Here is a 20406-nt window from a genome sequence, read left to right as displayed (position 1 = left end):
GACTACGAAAAGAACTTGCGGCTGTCCACTCGACACAAAAGAGTACTTTCGTGTTGAGGACAAACAGGTCATCTGTCAGGCATCCCAAATAATAAAAATGCGTCCAAACAAACCACCCAAGGATAGAATAATTAATTTTTTTTTTGGCTTATCATTTAATTGAAAAGTGCATCGTTGTAATTAAAGATTTCTTGTTGCGGGGGGGTGGGGGGAGATTCTAAAGTTACACGGTATTCATTTGAAAGAGAGAGAAAAAACGAAAGAAAGAGAACAAGGCCAGGGGGAAAATGGCGGCAAGAGATGACTTGTTTTCTCTAGCGTCTGTGCCCGCAGAACAAACAAACAACAGATGTTGTTGCAGCAGCAGCAACAAGCCCGAAAAGCTGTTGCAGTATGCCGTTTCGTGTAATCCCGAAACCTTCAATCCTGGTCTTTCTCCAACTCCACATTTGACGATACGGGGGGACTTCCATTCCCTTGTGTGTCCGCCCCATCCAACTTGTTATTTCAAAACTACACAACATTTTTCTCGTGCAAAATAACAAAAAAAAACAAACACATGGGGCCATAATAATAAGGAAAGTGTGAAAGGATTGGACTTTGATTGCATCACGTTGATGGATACGGCAGATGACAAATGTCTTGCACCTCATCTATCTTGATCAGATCATATTTAATCGCGTTGAGTTATATTATAGCGCGGGACGGGGTTGATGGGTCCGGCCTGTCGGTAATGGATTTCCGACGGAGGCAAAGACAGAAGCAGGAGAGCCGAAAGTAAACGATTCTCGTTTGCTCCGCGCAATTTCTGTTTGTTCTCTGGGTCATCAGATCCGATCATCGACGCTGCCACATTTCCGACGCGATTCCGCGCGGCCGGAAACTGCGACCCGCTCTCTGGTGATCGGATATCCGCAGCCCAAATGTAGTGGGGAGAACAGCTGTTTTCCTACTCGTGGGTTTCGCTTCCCGCGTCCTTTCATTAGAGTCAATATTGATCTTTACTCGGCCTTCGACACACCGCTGTTCTCCAGTGCAAATGAACTTTGCGTTCGCGATCCGGTTGCCACAATCAAACAGCGCGCAAAAAGACGTTTGTGAGTCACTCGTCGTATGTAGAAATAAAATTAAAAATCTGAATATAATAGGGCCAGTCACGCTGGTCGCTATCCGATAAGATTTTCAAGATATTTGGAATGAAATGTTTCAGGTGTCTTTTTTGAACGGGTCCAGTAGAGTCAGGGGTCACGATGGTCTCGTCCAGGAAGTAATTGCAGTAGCGTACGCACGATCCGTATTTGTTTCTTGGCGATTGACACGACCAATATTTTTAGATTTCCTGGAGAAAGAAAAGAAAAAGGGGAGCAGGAAGTAGACGATATGAAACATTTCCGCAAAATACTTGCACGGCCTCAAATTGTTGTTTGAATGTCAACCTTTCGTCGTTTGTTGGGAAATAGTCTCGTCACGCTCCCGACTCGTTTTTTTTTCATGTGTTGTCCTCGTACGGCCGCGATAAAATATAGGACCGAAAAAAAGATAAGATGTCGAGTGCATCTGGTTGTTTCGGCCGACACTGACCATTGGACGATGATAATTATATCAGTAGTTTATGATTGTGAAATTTGTGATTGTCCGACACACCAAAGAAAAAAGGGGGGGTCTCACAGGGCGCACAATCGATCGTGAAACTTCGTGCGTTCCTGAGTGTCTGGTGATGAGTTACGACAAAGAAGTGAGGGCCACTGTGACCCTTTTGGGTGGCGGTATGGCCACAATGGCTGGCGGTCCTTTGGGTCCGCCCATAGGCATCCCTTCAGGCCAGGAGCAGGTGAAGAGAAGGGTGTCCAACCGATCGAAAACGTTCGCCAAAAAAGACGAGAAGAGGAACAGCGCTCTCGGATTTTTCAGTTTGTTCAATCGCAAAACGAGCGATAAAACGCGATCGGCTATTTTCCATTCGGACGATTCGTTGGACGGCGATAGGCAGTCGATCACGTCATCGAATCCATCGCTCGCATCGCCCACTGTTCCGTTGCCCTACCCGCTACATCCGCTGGGGTGCAAGTCGGTCTCGTCCAGCGCCCTGCTCTTGCCTCATTCGCCCGTGGCCTCGGCCGACGTTGTCTACGCAACGGAATTATCTTTGGCCGAAGAAGTGCACGGCACGGCCGGCATGGAAGACGAGCAAGCTCCGCCCTATTACGACGATAACGATGTCAACGACTCGAACGACGTTGCGACGGACGATTCGCATTCGTCTTCGCCGGAATTCTCGCCGCGACAGTATTCGCTGATCCGGCGTCAGTGCATCCGCCGCAAAGAGACCGGCTCCGGCAGATCGCAGGGCAAACAGCGCAGGTTCACCCATTCCGGAATCACATCCAATCAACCCGGACAGGTCCCGTCGTCTGATTGCACCTCATTTCCAATGGCTGTGCCAAACAAGTTCGCTCGCGGTCTTTCGACTCCCGTTACGTCATCCGGAGCGGAAACCTCATCCGATTGCGACGACGATAGCTCGACAATCGTATCAAACGGCTCTATGACGGATGTGGTAGACCAAGACCAACTACCGACGTTGATTGTCGAGATTAAGGCGATTTCGGCACCTTGCCCCATCCACCGGAACATGAGCCAGTACATATATCCTAAATATCAAATGTTTATTTTGATGTCGACTTTTCTTTTCCGCGTTGAAATGTTTCAGACTGCGTCGATATCGTCTTGTTAGTCATAAGTTTTTAGAACCAGCTGTTAAATCAGTGAATTGATTTTTTTTTTCTTTTTTTGCTCGTCAACGAAGAAAGAAAACAAAAAATTACGGGGAAAATCGGATGTTTACAAACTTTGCGTGCATCCATTGATTATTGAGCGGCGAACGCAGCAAAACAGCAGGTCCCCCCCCCTACTTTCTTTTTTTTTTTGTTTTTCCTTGTTGTTGTCTCTAGCGCATCGCGATCCGTTTCTTTGACTTGTTTACTATTACGTTACGTCCCTTTCCTTCATCCGCTCTCTCCCGCGTGTATACAAAACACAAACAACACACTGCTGGATCATGATGGAACAGCGCTGTTTGTTCCCGTGCCAAGTGGACAGTACCCGAGTAAGAAAAAGAAAGAAAAAAAAAGGAAAAAGAAAGAGACGGGCCGGCGCAGCTGAAAGTGTGTATTCACGGCACCGGCACCCGCTATCCCCCTCTACTATGCTAGTGGTGGTGTTAGTACCGGGAAGCAAAGCAAGCGATAGTGTTGCGTGTGTGGCACTGTAAAACAAAGTTATTAAGAGATCAGTTTACCACCGGCCGGCCTGCCAGTGAGACTTGCTGGATGTTCAGTTTCTCTCAACTTGTCGAATTTGCAACCCCCCCCCCCCAAAAAAATAATAATTTTAAAAATTTTAATTTCCCCGCCAAAAAATGTCAAACTTGATTTAATTGATTCGATGCACACATCTGCGCTGTCTTGTACTGCGAGAGCGTGTGACTGAAGAGATTGAGGGGCGACGGGCACAAGTTGGTGACACTTTGCCGCTGCTCTCGCAGTTCCGGTCGGTTTCCACCCACGGATCGTAACTTGCTGCCTGTCATTTGGGGAGTTTTTCGCACATAGATCTTTTGGGCGTCCGGTCCTTGGTTGATTCCGTCGTTCGGAAAACGACAACATCTGTTTGGCAGTGCCAGCAGCTTGTGATCTATAATTGGATCCAGGGGGAGAGTCCGTGCGTGTGCGTGTGTGTGTGTGTGGATGTGATGTAGTGGGGAAAACAAGAGTTTGATATAATCCATTTGGAATTCTCATCGTCATCTCGTGTCATTCCATCGTCACATATCGCTCTCCTTCTCACACACAGCTGTATTCTTTTCTCTCTGTGTGTGTGTGTGTGTGAAAGCAACACACGGAAACAGACAGGCGCACACACGCGCAAGAGACAAGCCGTGGCGTCGCCGTCTTTTTTTTTTGTTTCTATTCTCTCTCTTTGTTATTTTTACGTCTCATTTTGGCGGCGCTTATTGTGTTTGGGATATCACGACGAGTTAGAGACGGTCCCAGGTGTCGACGAGTTAGACACGTCGCCGTCTTTGACGTTTTCCATGCATCAGCCAACTCGATTCTGGGCCGGGCCGACTGGGGCAAAGCTGTAGACCCTTCCCTAGACGATGCCCTTAATTCGATTATAACCTACCAAAAACAGTTTGAACAAATAGAAATCAAATAATTCGCCACAATGCGCTACGCCTGTCGGAGTGTCCTTCACGTTTACCGAATCCGATTGGATGACAAACTCTTTCACGCTCTATTCCCGTCGGCCGCCGCTGATTGTTCGACTTCTTGTTTCTTTAACAGCAGGTCTCGATTGATTGAGTCCCACTCGAGGCTAAGAGCCATTGATTATTCTCTTTAAAAAAAAAAACAGAAGAGAAAAGAACATGTTACTATTGTTTCTTCATTCAATAACATTCATGCAGACTGATTTAATTTGGTTCTTTACGTGTTCGTTTATAGGAAGCACTGCGCCATCTGCAAGTGTCCGCGTGATGTCCACGACGTCACCCACAAGGAGTCGGTCAACGTGCACGATCGGTTGGGATTGAACAAGGAAGGAGAGGAGGAGCACCATCGGCACCATCATCAACAGCACCCGCAGCTGCCCGTCAGCAGCAGCAGGGTCATGCCGTTGAATAAGGGTGCCCGGCCGACGTCGTCCGACGTCTATTCATGGATACCGGCCGGACTCGGTCCTGATCAAGTAAAAATATGTTTTAAATTATTATTTGTTTTATTTTTAAAAATATTCATATGCGGGAGGGGGGAGTCAGTGGGACGGTCGGGATTTATAAATCCCGACACCTTGGACGTCGTCGTCGCCTTTTTCTATATTTACATTGACGGATGGTGTCACACTTGCAAGTTTTTCTTTTTATATTTCATGGAGCGAGTAGCAAACGAGACTTGAGATAGAGATGCTGCAAGGTATGCGTTCTATTGCAGGAACCGTCTAGTCGTTAATCCGTCATTGCAGCCATCAATCAGCCCATTAGCTGGCGCTTCATAGTCCTCTCTTCTATCCGTTCCATCTTCGAAATCCTTTACAATGCGGGAACTTGCTGTCGGGTTGTTTCCTTGAAATTTCCTCCATTTTTTTACATTTTTTAAACTTATTTATTTATTTTTATTTTTTCTTTGGAATGCGCTTTTCCCCCTTGATCGAAGGTGACATTAGGAACGTTTGCCTAATGAATAGCCAATGAGTTTCTGGCGTTTGCCATTATTCGGTTGCCTTTTAATTCAGACGTTTCGCCTTTCTGTTGGCTAATCCAGAAAGCCACTGGAAATTCAATCACTTTGACCGACGTAATTCGATCTGAAAGATCAGTCCTTTTATTTTATTTTTTATTTTTTTTTTTTTTTCAAAATCATGGGCGCTGTGTTACGGAAACTGAATGAAAATGCATGGAAACGATGATGTGTATAGTATGATGATGTAACGGCACTAAACAGCCCGTACTGACGGGAAAGGGGAATTAAAGTCAACATGGAAACCCGATTCTAAACAAGCACTGACGAGATAAACAACTTCGATTGACGGGGAAACACGTAAACGATTTGTGTCTGTTTGGCTTATTTCCTTTTTCCTTTTTTTTTTTGTTGGTAGATCGACGGTTTTATGACTTGCTGGCCCAAAGACAAAGTGCCCAAGAGAAACTCACAGGGTGACCGATGGCGTGAGCACCAGCTGGTATGTTAAAAAATAAAAATCAAGTCTGAAACCTAACGGACCCTCGCAGATGACACTTCATCTATCCTCATCCATCATCAAACTGTAAACTGAAATTCGTTTCTCTTTTTTTCATCGTCTTTCAACACAGGCGTTTCAACTGCCCAGGCAAGATTTGGCATTGGCCTATTGCCGTTACGTCGAGCCGCAGAATCACGCATCTTATCAGGATTTCGTGGCTGCCCGCAACGACATTGCGCTCGACATCGCTTACGTTAAAGAGACCAGCACACGTGCCCTGGTTAGTACCTTTTTTATTTGGATTTTTTTTTTCATGCTCGTTTCTCATATTACTCTATTCCCATTGCAATGGTTACCGCGTGGGATGTTTGGTCTGTCGATTATCAATCAATTTTATTGTCAAGTGGTAAAGAAGAAAAAAAAGGTGTTCAAATTATAGCGCCAAAAGAATGAGGCTCTAAATGGTTGAATTGGTTATCGCTAGATGGCGTTGCTAGATAATGTCGGTAGATGGCGTTTGATTTGAAAGCAGACGACATTTATTTCATTTCAAACGCTTGTTTATTACGTTGTGTTTGCTTGTTTTTCTTCTTTTAGAAGTGTTATGGTTGTGACGGCAACATTCCGGCCGGCTCGTTCGGCGTACTGGCCCCTAAGTTTGGTGAAAACGTGGCCTGGCATCCGGCCTGCTTCCAGTGTACCACATGTGCCGAACTGCTGGTTGACTTGACCTACTGCGTTCACGAGGAGCAGCTCTACTGCGAACGACATTACGCTGAACAGCTCAAGCCACGCTGTTCCGCCTGCGATGAGGTGAGTTCCGTTCACTTATTGCTCGTTTTCACCGCTAGATGTCGTACACATCCAAACCCGCTGTTCTTTGCAACACGACCGTTTGTGCACGAATCCAGCACACACTTTTCTACCCCGTTCTTGTTGGTGAACCGGCCACGCTTTTCTTTTGATTTTTGATGCCATGTTTGCATTGTTTTTCATCACTCGAGTCTGTCCCCGCTTCCAGACTGGCTGACTTAAGCGGTATAGACGCTCGTGTCGAAAGACGTCCCGACATGTCGGAATAGGGTTTGGTTTGCACCGGGTCACATCAGGGACAAATTCACACCTTTCAGCGCTGGGCACGGGATGGTCGACGTTGAAGAAGAACGAGAGAAGGGGGCGAGAAGAAGACATTTTCTTTTCAACAACTCTGTCGACGCGGCAGGGGCCTTTTGTCCTATTTTTCGACGCCCGCCTTGTTTATTAGTTACGAGTAACACATAGGGCGTTGGAGCCAACAAAAAAAAAAGCGAAACGAAAAAGAGGATGTTTAAACGGTCGAATTTCCAACCGTGTTTTGGCTATTTGTTTTTTTTTTTTTATTATTATTTTTACTGAGCAGACAGCCGTTTCATTAACTGTGCTCTCCTTGCTCCATCTGTCGCGTTTGTAAAACAGCAGACGAAATGAGGAAATGCGGCACTGTTAAGAGGCCGGAGACAAAACGATTCCAATGTTGTCTTGTTGCTCCATTTCATTTGGTTAGTTTCGAAAATGAAGCGCCCTTTTATAACTTTGAACTGTGATCAAGTAAAAAAGCGAAAGAGAAAAGAACACCAGCGAGCTCGTCTGGTGTGTCGCTATTTTTAAAAAAGGTGGCGGGCGTGAAGGGCGAACGGCCCGGAGGTCTTATCGCCGCATCTTTTCGCCCGGCTAAAAAACGAACTAGCGATACACTCACTATACATTACCTTTTTCCCCACTCTCTTTTTGCGTTTTTTTTTTGTTTTTTTGGTTTTCCAATTTTCTCTCTTATCGTTTGTCACGGCTGCAGAAATTCCTGCGAACCTGTCCGCCCCCGTAAGCGCCAAATTTTATGGCTTCTGGTGAACGATGGCGACTAAGAGCTACATAGACGATGTAGCTACCGACGAAGGAATGGCCCTAAATTGGGGCCAGTAGCGATAGAAATGGAACGCTGCCGCATATATATCCCGACCGGCCATAGGGTGGCCCGATGATGTTGCCGTCCCCGCTTTTATTTTTTTATTATTTCTCTTCTCATTCTGCCATCTCATTTGGGCCCTTTTTGTTTTGTTTTTGTGTGCGCGCGCGCGACACTAGTTTCCTGTCACACTTGCGCATATTTATAAGCTCAAGACAAGATGGACCGCCCGGCCGTTGTGATCGTTAAGATCGTTATATCTTGTTTCCTCCACGTCCTGGACGTCCGCCTTGGGAGCTGTTATGCAAAAACAAACACATAACGCACACTGGCCCGTTCCTTAAATGCTTTTCAGATTGTTGTCCAGTTGGCTTCTTCTTTTTCCTTCACTTCCGTTCCGCTTCCGTTGACTTGTTTCACGGCCGAACGCGTCCTGTTTATTCAATCCGCCTTTCAATGTCTCCCGTCGGTGTTTCGCTATCTTACCTTTTCGATTTCAATTTTGTTTGTCATTTCGATTGCCTATTTTTCACGGCGAGGAGAAAGAACGCCAAAATGAGGCTATTGGCTCTGATGCCATACCACCCACGTGATGCGATTGGTTGGTGCTACAGCTGCTGCGCCAGCTCCTGTGCTAACCCTCCCTGCCGATCCCTGCCTGCCGGGAAGAGAACGTCCTATGTTTTTGTTCTTAATATGCTTTTCTCTCTCTTTCTTCAAAGTCCTTCTCGAATGCCATCACCAATATACGCGAGGTGCTACCAGAACTGCGTAAACGCACATGACCGAGTGTGTAGGGTCGGAGGGGGAGAGAGAGAGAGAGAAAGAGGGACGTGTGGGAGTAAAAGGCGGTCAAAAAAAGAGGGAGGGCAAAGATGTACAGCAGGAAAAAAAGGGACTCGTTTATTTGTTTTTGTCCAGCTTGAAAACACCTACAGTCAGTAGTCAAACTTTATTCAAGAGTCCGCAACCAGCACGACCGGCAGCTCCTCAACAGGATCGCAGGCAGGAGAAGAACTTTAGGGGGTAGGATCACCTATTCACCATTCGTTTGAAAGTAGAATCTAGATAAGCCTATACTTAAGGTTCGTTCTATTCCCATTTGTTTGATCTTTTTAAAGGTTTTATTTTTTATTTTTCTAAAAACAAAAAGAATGGCGAAATTTTTTTGAATCATAATCGGTGGGATATCTTTCTGATTGTTTTGGGGTCTTTTGATACGAATTTCTTTCTTGTTTCGGCACGTTCCAGCTGGGCTATTTCAGAAATTTCACCTAATGGCGTGTTGAGTTGCTAAAACAAATGGAATATATGTTTTATTCTGTTCAAATTAGACAGTGGCATGTAGCGATCCCTATCCATCTTGCCGCCCTCTTTCATCCTTAATGTACAGGATTTGTTTTTGTTTATACTATTTATTTTTATTCTTTTAAAATTATTTCGGGTATATGTACTTTCATCCCCCCCATCCCCCACAGCCTCATTGGGTTTTCACGATTTTTTTTTTTTTTTTTTTCCATTTTCGTTATTTCTGTGTTTTTCATCGCGCCGTTGTCGTGTTGTTGTTTTTGCTCCCGTCACTACCGGAGACGCCGACAGCCGCCGACTTGGGTTGGCCTACTCCCGAAATAGTTCCTCGTGTCACGTCACGTCCCATTCTGTCTCCTTCCGTCCCGTAAACCGTGCCTCTTTCGCCCTTCAGGAATCACGCGCGACTATTTTCATTTTCACTTGGTCATTTCTTTTTTGTTTCTCATTCTTTCTCGATTTACTGCCTTCGTCCGATGCTCGTCCGTCTCTTTTCCTTTTGCAACAAGCCATTTCGCAACTAGTTTTCCGAGCAGGACGTTAATTAAGCGGCACCCATACACGAGAAATTAGGGTGTCTTTTTTGTTTCTTTTCTTCGTTTAGTAACTCATCGTGCATTCATCACATCCTTTCGAATTACGCACAGTTCAGTCAATCGTTCGGTTCAATTGTGGCATGAGAATGTCGGCTAGACCGTCCAAAAGGATGTGGTGGCATCACGCCATCGGGACTCTCCTCTGTCTCTCATTCGTCTCCCGCGTTTCTATTTTTTAATTTTGTTTTTTTGTTGTTGAAAACATGTCGAAAAAAAAAAAATCGGGTTGATGATCCGTGTTTTATTTGACGTCACAGCGTCTCTTTTGTCCTTTTTCGTCGACACGAACAATGTGAAACGAATCGAGAGAAAACGAAAAACAAAAGAGGGAATTGGAAAGAAAAAGAAGAAAAAAGACAAGGAAAACGAAAAATAGATGAACGAGAAACGAGCGCCCACAGTCCGGTCTAAATTTAAACCACGAGAGACGTCAGTGCGAAAAATGGAACGTATCCTTCTTCTCTTTTCCGCCCCACGCCTGGAACACACGGCCCGTTTTAAGTAGCCACGGGGTGATGCGCTGCCGAACGACAGAGTGTCTGTACCGACAACAACAGATGCATACGAGCAAGAACATTTCAAAGAGAGCCAAGAAATATCAATTAGTATTCATTTAGAGGGTCATCTGTAACTAGCCCGTTTGCTGGATGGTCTGCCAAATGAAGACGTGATCACGCGTTACGAAGTAAGGGGATTAATGATTCGGTTGAAAGGAAACTCAATCCTTCGCGGATGAATCGCTCGATCCTAGAAGATTGAGGCAAGCAACCTCGAACGTATATTTTTAGGGTTGTAATACTGCGAGCGTGAAAGTGGAAGGGAAACGTTTTGTGCTGCCCGTCGATTTGTGTTGGTTTGCTTTCCTTTTCGGCTCCTGTTTTATTTTTTTTTTTCGACGATGAGGCGATTCTCACACGGTTCTCTCCCTTTAAAGTATCTTGGAAAAGCAACAACCGTTTCCCTCTCGTCCCTCTCTTTGCACCCAATCGTGCTTCTGTTCCAGGAATCCGGAAATAGCTCATCTTCTTTTATTTTTCCCCATTTCTTCCTCTCTTTTCGTCCGCTTTGATCTTGAGAGTATATTGAGATATTGCTGCCGCTCTTTGCCGTACATCAATCGTGTGCAGTATAAGCCACCAGTAGTATACCAGGAGGATCAAAAAGGAGCAGAATAGAAACGAGCGACCTGATGTTTATTATCAAGAATGGGGCAGTTTTACTGGCAGCCAAGAGGAATAAATCAGATTTAAAAAACAAAAACAAAAAAATTATTTTGGAAAGAATTCAAAGAAAATGGGGGGAGGAGTGGAAAACATGAGGCAACGTTGATCATCAGCTCGTTTCAACTGGAGCCGCACAGCTCCTTCATACCTCACTCTGGTGTTGAGCTTAGGAAGAAAATAAAAGGGGAGGAGCTGAAAGTGTTCCAGAATAAGGTTTAGAAGGAGGGTGAGGTAAAAAAAAAAATAGGAAGGGCCTTCCAGGAGAGGACCATTACGGCTCCTCTTGACGTTGCTGGATCTTGTTTGTGCTCCCGGTCAGGAGCAATCCTGCAGGACTGAAGCACCAGCCCGTGTCACTCGACGTTGACGTTGGCTCGCCCACGGTCGCTCACTTTTCACTCTCTCGCTCTCCGAACGTTTTGAGGCATTTTCTTGTTCACCATTCTATCTCTGTCTCCGTTTTTCGGTTCTTTTGCTTTGCCAATTAGATTTTGAAATTGAAAGAGAAGCAAAAGCGAGGGCACCATTCGAAATGGCCGATTACGAAACGAATGTCGTTGGTGACAAGAAAGTCAAGAAGGTGAAAAAAGTGACAATGAAGAAGATTCAAACCAATTCGGACGGAACGACCCGCACCACCACCACTGTGGAGGAGAGCGAGTTCTCCAACAGCGACGTTGGTGGCGGCCAACCCGTTGGACTGGAAACGAACCAGGAGCCTCAAGAGTATATAGCACATCTAGTCGTTAGATTTATGTACTCTTGAGGCTAATTGTTATCAAGGTAAACATTGGAGAAGAGGAGGAAGGTGTTGAAGAAGACGGAAGTGACGATGATGTTGTGGTATGATTGAGCCCTTTCTTTTGCTGGCCTCTCTTGTTTGTTTATGTCTGGTTTCCTATCAAAACAAAACACGCTCAATTCCGTCAACATTTTCTAACGTATCCCTCCCCCCACAACCCAAACCTTTTCAGTTTGAAATTCCATTGCCTTTAGTTTTCCTTTGCACCTTTGATTTCGTGTGTGTGTGTGTGTGTGATTCGGCACTTTGTTTTTGAAAACAAATTATCGAGTAATTGCTAAAAAGCTGGGAGAAAAGAAAAAAAAAATGCAAACTGTTTGGACGTTTCACAAACGACAGTCGATTTGGGCTCTTAATGGGCACGCTGTTTCATGCCTGACTTCGTTCACTTTCGAGGAGGACGGGCCGAGTAGGAGTTCGGCGGTATCTTATTTCGCCGTCACGAAATTCGCTAAAGTTAGCAACGCTTGGCGAACCGACGAGGCCCTCGCATAGTTCTAAATTTGGTGTTCGTGCGCGCGTGTGTATGTGTGTGTGTGTGTGTTGTAAAAAAGCGCGCGGCTTTATGTTAGTTCGCAACAAGTCATTGACGTTCACCAAAAAGAAATGATGCGGGAAAACTAGGTCGAACGAAGACCGAAACAAAGTTGAGGTTTTGGAGTTGGTTGGGAGGGGAAAAGATTCAGATCCTGATTAAAAAAAAAAAAATGTTATGGCATTTCATAAACAGGTGATGTGTGGTTGTCTCCAACCATACACGACGATATCTTTTTTGCTGTTGTTGTCCTTTTAACATTTGTACAATCCATCTTGATTTTGTACGCATGAATTCCCCCTTTTTATATTTTTATATTTTGCCTTTTGACAAGTGAAAAATGAGTATAACATTTTTATTTGGTTGGAAGCGTTGGGTCGGTTTCAGCACCGTTTCACATTCCCGTACCCGTCTGGATGCGTGTGCTAGATTTTTTGTTTTGTTTTACTCATCTCGTTTATTTTTTCTATTGCAAACACGACAGTTGATTTTTAGCGGAGAATACACGAAAGCCATGTCGAAGGATTGGCATTTGGGCCACTTCAGTTGCTGGCAATGCGACGAGTCGCTGACTGGGCAGCGTTACGTTCTGCGCGACGAACATCCGTACTGCGTCAAGTGCTACGAGACCGTCTTCGCCAACAACTGTGACGATTGCAATCGAGTCATCGGCATTGATTCGAAGGTAAGTTGTTCTTTTTCTCGGTAGACGGACGTTTGTTCCTTTTATTTTTTTTTGTTTACGTGTACGTCATAAATCCTTCTACGTCTCTCTCTCCCTCGCTGTGTGTCGGAGCTTATCTTTGAATTCAGTCACTTTTCAGCTGGCCTGCTGCTGGGCAGAAAAGGAGAAAGCTGCATGACTCAACGCCCTATCTAGCTCCTTTTATCTAATGATGACCCTTTTTTTTCTTTCTTTCTTTCTTTCTTTCATGATCCGATGGATGTCTTGCTCTTTGCATTCAATAGGATTTGTCGTACAAGGATCGTCATTGGCACGAAGCCTGCTTCTTGTGCAACAAGTGCCGCCTGTCGCTGGTCGACAAGCAGTTCGGCTCCAAGGCCGACAAGATCTTTTGCGGCCCGTGCTACGACTCGATGTACGCCACTCGCTGCGACGGATGTGGCGAAATCTTCCGCGCCGGTACTTTACTCAATGCACAATTTTTTCTTGTTGTTTATCGCTTTTTAAATTGACCAATTACCGTGAGCGCAGGAAATGGGACCCCCCTCTCCCAAAATGACTTTAAGCTCGTCTCTTATCATCCACCAATTAGATTCTTAGCTGTGCGGACGACTAGAAAGCGTAGGCAATCTCGACGCCTCTTCAATAGCATTTTTTTTTTATCAATCGCTCGAGCGCCGCAAGGTCTCGCGTGTTTACCTGTACCATATAGATACGAACAGTCTGGGACCGCCATTTGTCGACTAAAGTTTTTTTTTTTTCCATTTTTTTTATGCGCTGCTTTGGTATCTGACTATGGGTATCGTCGATAACATAACATCCGTCGGATGTTCACGAAGATGGATGAGATGCGTGTTTCCTTTTGTGCGCGTCGCGTGATTACATGCATAAAGCGACGCTTTGTTGTCGCTGTGTTGGCCACAAAAGGGTGGCCCTAACTGCCCTGTATTGTTGTGGCATGGGGATTGCGCGTCTGCCGAGCTGGGAAATCAGTGAGAACAAGGAGGAGAAGATGACGTCAGCGTTTCACGCTCATATGAGGAATGCGCTGCTTGCGCCTTGCATGTGTCCATACATGCGCCACTTGGCAATAAATTATCAACGATTTCAGAGAGAAACCGGTAAGGCAGGGCGGTTGGGGGGTTTCGGTGGTTGCGTTTTTTTTTTAGAGACGGATTGCATCCGGCCCACCGCTAGTCACGACTAATCCCTTTCTCTCCTCTCTCTCTCTCTCTCTGTGTGTGACTGGCGTATTTCAATTTTCGAACTTTATTATTTTTGGACTAGGAGACACAAAAAGGGAATGAATAGAAAGGAGAAGTCGAGTGTAGGAAAAGAAAACGAAATAGAAAATGGAAAACAGTAGAACGGAGTGTTGCCGTAAGGGGGTAGGAGAAAAAAAGGAGGCGGGGAGTAAGTGATAAAGCCATGGATGTGGGGCAGCGTGTAATAATGACCCGTCCGCGATAACGTCGGTGACGGCGCTGCGTGTGCATTGCCTGTGTTGCTGCAGCCACAGTCCGAGTCCATATACAGTCAAAAAGTCACTAGCTCCAGTCACTCGGTCGACACCAGTCGAATTTTTGAGAGTTTTTTTTGTGTGTGCCGTGTGTCGTCAAAGCCGAACTCCGCCAGCACAGAGGAATATGGCCGAAAATTACGAACGAGAAATCAGCCAGTTGGAGAAGGACATTCAGAAAAAGTTGCATTTAAAAGCGCCTAAAAAAAGTAGTGAAACCGATGGCAAATCGAAATCGTCTTCGTCGGACGAAGATGCCGATACGGTGACGGCCATCCTAACACCTGAATTCGGCGATGATTTCTTGTGCACGGCAAAGTCGAATTGCATTTACGAAGATGCCAGAAGTCGACCCAAAGGTACAAATTGGACAGACGAAAAAACGAAACGACATCTGCGTTATCAACCATTGATATTCTCCCACCCCATGTCGCCTTTTTATTTATTTTTTTATTTTTATATTTTTTTATCATTCAGTGCTCGATTCGCTGCGTGCGTATTGCGATTAAGCCACATTTTTTGTTTGCTAATGTCATGTTTATTCACGTGTATGTCTCGTTCTGGGATGGCCGGCGCGCAGGAACCAAAAAAATGGAATACAAGAGTCGACAGTGGCACGAGAAGTGCTTCAGCTGCTTCGTGTGCAAGACGCCGATCGGCACCAAGTCGTTCATCCCGCGCGAACAAGATATCTACTGTTCCGGGTGTTACGAGGAAAAATTCGCAACTCGCTGCGTCAAATGCACCAAGGTATGCCATTGATTTCTTGCTTGGCTTTGTGTACGCCAATTTCAAATCCGTGTCATTTGATGCTCAATATTTTGTTGCTGTCATGTAAAGATCATCACGACTGGCGGTGTGACTTACAAGAACGATCCCTGGCATCGTGAATGCTTTACGTGCACTCACTGCGACAAGTCTTTGGCCGGCCAGCGGTTCACTTCCAAGGATGAGAAACCCTATTGCGCTGAATGTTTCGGAGAACTGTTCGCTAAGCGTTGCACTGCTTGCACCAAGCCCATTACCGGTGAGTATTTCATTCTGAACTTTCTTTGTTTGCAATAGTTTCCAAAGCGATGATGCAATTTCTTTGCGGTCCAGGTATTGGCGGCACACGATTTATCTCTTTCGAGGACCGCCATTGGCATAATGATTGCTTCCAATGCGCTAGCTGCAACGTGACGCTGGTCGGAAAAGGATTCATCACCGATGGCGCCGATATTCTCTGTCCCGAATGCGCTAAACAGCGTGTTCTTTAAATGATGAACAAAAGTTGTTTGTTTCTTTTTGTTTTTGTTTTTTTTTTCTTCATTTTTCGCAGCAGTAGTTCCTGGAGGGTGGGGAGGTGAAAAGAAAAAAAATTTGAAACTCTCTAATAATCGTTTTTCATTGGACCGGTGACCTAAAAGAGAAAAAAAAAAGGGCGAGGGAAAGAAGGAATGACATAAGTTAACGTAATAATAAAGAAACATTTGTGAGCGTATTGTAAAAGCGTTGGTGAACCGCAGGAGCACGAAACAGTTTACGTTTGTTTGTTTGGGTTGGTTTCTCCATTTTGTTAATTGATGCGTTATTTAAAACAGTGTGGAAAAGCTGGCGATAATACTATTGGTGATGATGATGTAATCCCTCTCTTCCCTGCCGAGGAATGTGCCAAGAATTTGTTTTCTTTTTTTTTTTTTTTTTTTACATATTCTTATATACTCTTAAACTCTTTCTTGCAGATCGGGGTAGTCTTTCTCTTTGCCAAGAAGAATGTAGGCTTGGATTGATAGCTTTTATCAAACACACACACACAAACACGTTTTTGGTTCTGTTTTTTTTTTTACTAATCGTTTCGGTTGTTATTTTTCCGCCCTCTCTTCGACTGTTGTTTTGACACAAGAAGAGTTTTGCTTTTTATAATTTTTTTCCCCAGTTTAATATTATTTTGTTCTTTCCAGCCATAAATAATCAACAGTTTATTTGCTCTGCAGTGATTGAATCGTTATCTTTGACTTGTGCCTTTTTCAACTTTCCCACTCCGGACATCAGAAACAAATCCGCTGGCGTGAATCCACCATTAGGTGTTTGGCCCATCGTGCACCTTTTTTTTTTTTTTTATTTCTGCCATTTCTGACGACAATAATCAGCATTTATTTACGATTAAGTATTCTATCCCAACATGATATGCTCCTCCGTCGAATCGCCTCTCCCTTCCCCTTTCCTTCTTTGTGAGTGTTGCTGCACATAGACTAAGAAACGTGTTGATGATGAAAATAATAATTATAACAAAGCAAAAAGGATGTTTAACAAATACAAAATAAGCAAATTATTTGGGTTGGGCAATCAATCACTGCTCTGGTATAGTAATATGCTTGTTTCAGTTTGTGCAAGTTTTAAGAACAAAGTTGATGCGCTAACAACTTTGTTGTTCCAATTATTTCAAAAATTGCTAGTCGTACGAGAAAACTATTGACATTTTCGAAATCAGAGTCAAATTTTGAGTACAGTGTGTAATTTTCATTGCATTCAAAGAGATGTTTTTGCGGATTTTGATGACTTAAGTTTTGACAAAAGTGAGGACACTTTTTCATTTTTGACAAAATTTTAAAACTATTAAAAAAATGTATGATTTTGATTCAAAATTTAATGGAAATTATGAAAATCAAGTTTATTTTTGCATTGGGACCATAGTTTTTTATATAAATGTGAAAAACAGAAAAACAAAGTAAAGTGCAGATATGGGCCACATTACTCGTGGCGTTCGTAGCGGACTTTTAGGTAACCTTCTTTGTCCTGCTCTAGTGTCATACCTTTCGTGTTTACCAGTGTACAGTGCTGTTTATTGCATTAGAAATTTCAGAAAGAAAAAAAATACTGATAAAAAAAAAACATATAATGGTTAAAGAACAGTATTGTGAAACTGACTATCAGTCCTGATAGTATCAGGAGAATGTAAGTCTTACACAATTTTCATGCTATCTAATGTATTATACAATTGGAGGCGACAAACTCTATATCACAACATAGAATTTTATGTCCTTTTAGCTGATTAATACATCTGTGATCTAGAGGATAAGTTTCGGGATTGAGGGCTCTCAACAAATTCGAAATCCATTTAAAAGTTGTAATTCAGAAGTTGTACAGCCATTATTCACCCTGATGAAAGCCTTCAAAGAGAAAAATGCTTGACAGGTTAATAGTATTCTAACAGCTAACACTCCATAAATATCAATCTTTATTTAAATACATTTATTTCTAGGGGATGTGAGTAAAAGATGCCAAATGTTAGACATGTGAAGAATGCCTGACAAGGGCTTAAAAAAGATAGTTGCCACTGTTGTGGCAGTATCAACGGTAGTAAAAGACTGGCATACTGATGATTTCACAAGAAAATTAGACGTGTTTTAGGAAAACAAAGTCATTCAGAATTAACACATAATTGCTTTTGAAAATTAATGTGCAGTTCCACAGGAAAGGAAAGCCACGGGTTTCTTGTGGTCTGATCAGCATTCAAAATCTACTGGCGATCCTTCTTTTCTTTGAAGGAATTCCTGATGAAGATATTTAGTATCTCATGTTGAATCTTGAACCTGGACATCCTGTTGTAGTCATTATCGAGTGATTTGTTCGCGGAATCAATTTGGAATCCAACTGTTTTCGACTCTTTACGTTGCAGCACTGTACTTTCATTTGAAAGTAATTCAAGCAGGTCGTCCTAATGCAATAATAATTTCGGATTAAATTTTTTTATGTCTTTACAGCACTCATGCAGCCACCATATAGACATCTTAAAAACATATTTTAGGATATGCAAACTATGGCACTAAGTTCATTTTTATATGATACTTCGCGTGTTTGTCGCATGTGAAACAGAATGAAAATGGAATGTGATGCATAGGTAGCATAATGAGGTCAGAAGATTGCCCAACATCTATGGAAAAATTACTTAGCTGATAGTAGTATTTTTTTCTAAGAATGTGGAATGTCTATTGTGAAGGTTTATCAGATAGTTATACTGACACAACCCTTCTTTTCTAGTACCAGCTACATTTAGCAGGTTGACTTTATTGGAGAACTGTTAAATATTTGATATTCATAATGTTCCCAAGGCTTTTAAGAAAATAGTTTTCATTACACTAGCGATAATTCGGATTGGCGAGGTGCGAAAGATTCGGATTAAAAGTCAGCGTGGAAATGCAATAGGCGAGGAAAGTTTTCTGAGCTGTATTAATTTTTGATACTAAGAAATTGTTAGGTTCGTAGCTGGCAAGAAATAAGAGGACGATTGGTGATGAGACAATTTATTCTAATCGCTGTACCTCATGGACACGTCGACATTCGTGGTAATCAAACTTAGAACGTCTGCAATACGACATTTTTCACCAATTTAAAGGAAAGCTGGAAACATATTTTCAGCATTGTAATAAAAAAATAAGCGCGTTCATTCCCTTCAACCAATTGCCAACGCAAGGGTAAATAAATAAAAAATGTTCGCTTAAAATAAATACTATTTTCAAAAGAATTTTGAATTTTTAGCCCCGTAGGAATCTCCCATACGTCACTTTTATTGTAGCTGACAGTGACTGTAATTATGGCTTACTTAGCCCATGCTTATCAAGAGCTGCCCTCTTGGTTCTCCGACCTAAACTATCATCTTCAAAAGCTTCCAGGTTTGTTATGGTCGTAGAACAGCAGACGACGGAGGTGAGGAAGTAGTGACGGAAATAAGAAATTCATACATATTTCGTTTGAAGTACGTACTACCTTTTGCACTTGTACAGAGCGTTCGGGAACGATATTAGTTGTGGATAGGTTTGCTGTTGACAAGCAAGGTTGGTTATCAAACAGCATGCTGTACATTATAAAACCCCATTTTTATACTTTTCTTTTCTAGGGAAGGATTTTTACCAAACCAGACAGGAATGAAATTTTTTGTGGCTGGTTTTGTTGTTGACAAGCAAGGTTTATTATCAAACAGCATGTTGTACATTACAAACCCACTTTCATACTTTTCTTTTCTACAGGGGAGGACATTTTTACCAAATAGACAGGATATTTATTCTAGATCCCATAATGTTTGGGTAATAAATCGTTAGAAAAATGGCAAAGGATTTCACCGTATTAAGTAGATGTATCAGCAAAAATTTAATACTAACTCATGTTTTTTCTTTAATGTAGATCACAAATCATACTGAATTAGAATAGGATGTTGACTGAGGCTGGGTGCCAAAAGAATGGATGATAATTGTAAGCGCGATTGGGAATATCCATGATTTTTTAAACGTTATCTCATGTTACGGTATTTTATTAAAGATAAATTGAAGTGCATATCTGGGCTCCCTTCTTTTCTGTGGCCCCGTTTCCCCTTGACTCATAATAAGCCCGTAGGGGGTCATGCCCCTACTGTACGGTATATATAAAAACAACATATATCGAGGTTTGGAGGGCTCTGGCCGGAAAGGGGACGTGGGGGTCCTCATAGTTCGATGAAATGCTTATGGAGGGCTATGTCGCTACCCACAAATCCGAATTAAAGGTTAATCGCTCCTGTAAAAATGTTCCAAATCTTCAGCTCTTCTTCCGGCTTCTCTTAGCCAAGCACTGGGTAATCTCCCCGGTGAGTCAATTGAGGCAGTGTCTCCCCCTGCCTTGGTTGACAGCAATTTTTGAAATGGTTATTTAACCTTTTAAAAGTTGCAAAATATTTTATCATGTGGAGAATTGTCAATACAAATTTTGTTTTACATTAATTTTGAAAAAATTGACTTTCTTTTTTATTTTGTGTTCACACTCCATACATTCCTGACATTTACACTTTTTTCTTTTAAGGATTGGACTCTAAACACTGCTGAGATGGCCACTGATGTGCAGTTCTTGTACTGCGTATTCCAGGATTGCCTTTGAATTGTTGCCGATGACATCTCAATCCTGTAGTTGGTAGTTATCTGTTGTACATAGTTAAATCTCATATTTACCAGAGTTTTGTTTACCTGCAGAATAATTTTGTATACAATCTTTGTATATATCGGATTATCCGGTGTATTGAAGTAGTTTCACAGAATTTAATTTAAC

General features: G+C 43.0%; 1 protein-coding gene and 2 long non-coding RNA genes across 3 annotated transcripts; 2 read left to right on the top strand and 1 right to left on the bottom strand.

The window, feature by feature from the left end:
- Positions 1 to 352: 352 nt before the first annotated feature.
- Positions 353 to 1578, bottom strand: LOC116924380. Its single transcript, XR_004394957.2, has 2 exons — positions 1403 to 1578; positions 353 to 1339 (listed from the first exon to the last, which is right to left on the bottom strand). It is a non-coding gene; the product is annotated as an uncharacterized LOC116924380 (long non-coding RNA).
- A 124-nt stretch (positions 1579 to 1702) lies between these two features.
- Positions 1703 to 16663, top strand: LOC116924354. Its single transcript, XM_032930893.2, has 10 exons — positions 1703 to 2640; positions 4506 to 4749; positions 5656 to 5739; positions 5870 to 6019; positions 6337 to 6552; positions 12630 to 12830; positions 13115 to 13289; positions 14930 to 15099; positions 15190 to 15376; positions 15451 to 16663. Exons 1-10 carry the CDS (start codon positions 1718 to 1720, stop codon positions 15606 to 15608), a joined length of 2508 nt encoding a protein of 835 aa, XP_032786784.2. The 5' UTR covers positions 1703 to 1717; the 3' UTR covers positions 15609 to 16663.
- A 633-nt stretch (positions 16664 to 17296) lies between these two features.
- Positions 17297 to 19662, top strand: LOC123473635. Its single transcript, XR_006647537.1, has 6 exons — positions 17297 to 17526; positions 17594 to 18806; positions 18871 to 19038; positions 19116 to 19166; positions 19229 to 19296; positions 19359 to 19662. It is a non-coding gene; the product is annotated as an uncharacterized LOC123473635 (long non-coding RNA).
- The last annotated feature ends 744 nt before the right edge of the window (positions 19663 to 20406 follow it).

The sequence above is a fragment of the Daphnia magna genome, linkage group LG6 (genome assembly GCF_020631705.1).
Source record: "Daphnia magna isolate NIES linkage group LG6, ASM2063170v1.1, whole genome shotgun sequence".
NCBI lineage: Eukaryota > Metazoa > Arthropoda > Branchiopoda > Diplostraca > Daphniidae > Daphnia > Daphnia magna.
The sequence above is the reverse complement of the archived record's forward strand: the minus strand, read 5'-3'. Positions and strand labels throughout refer to the sequence as shown.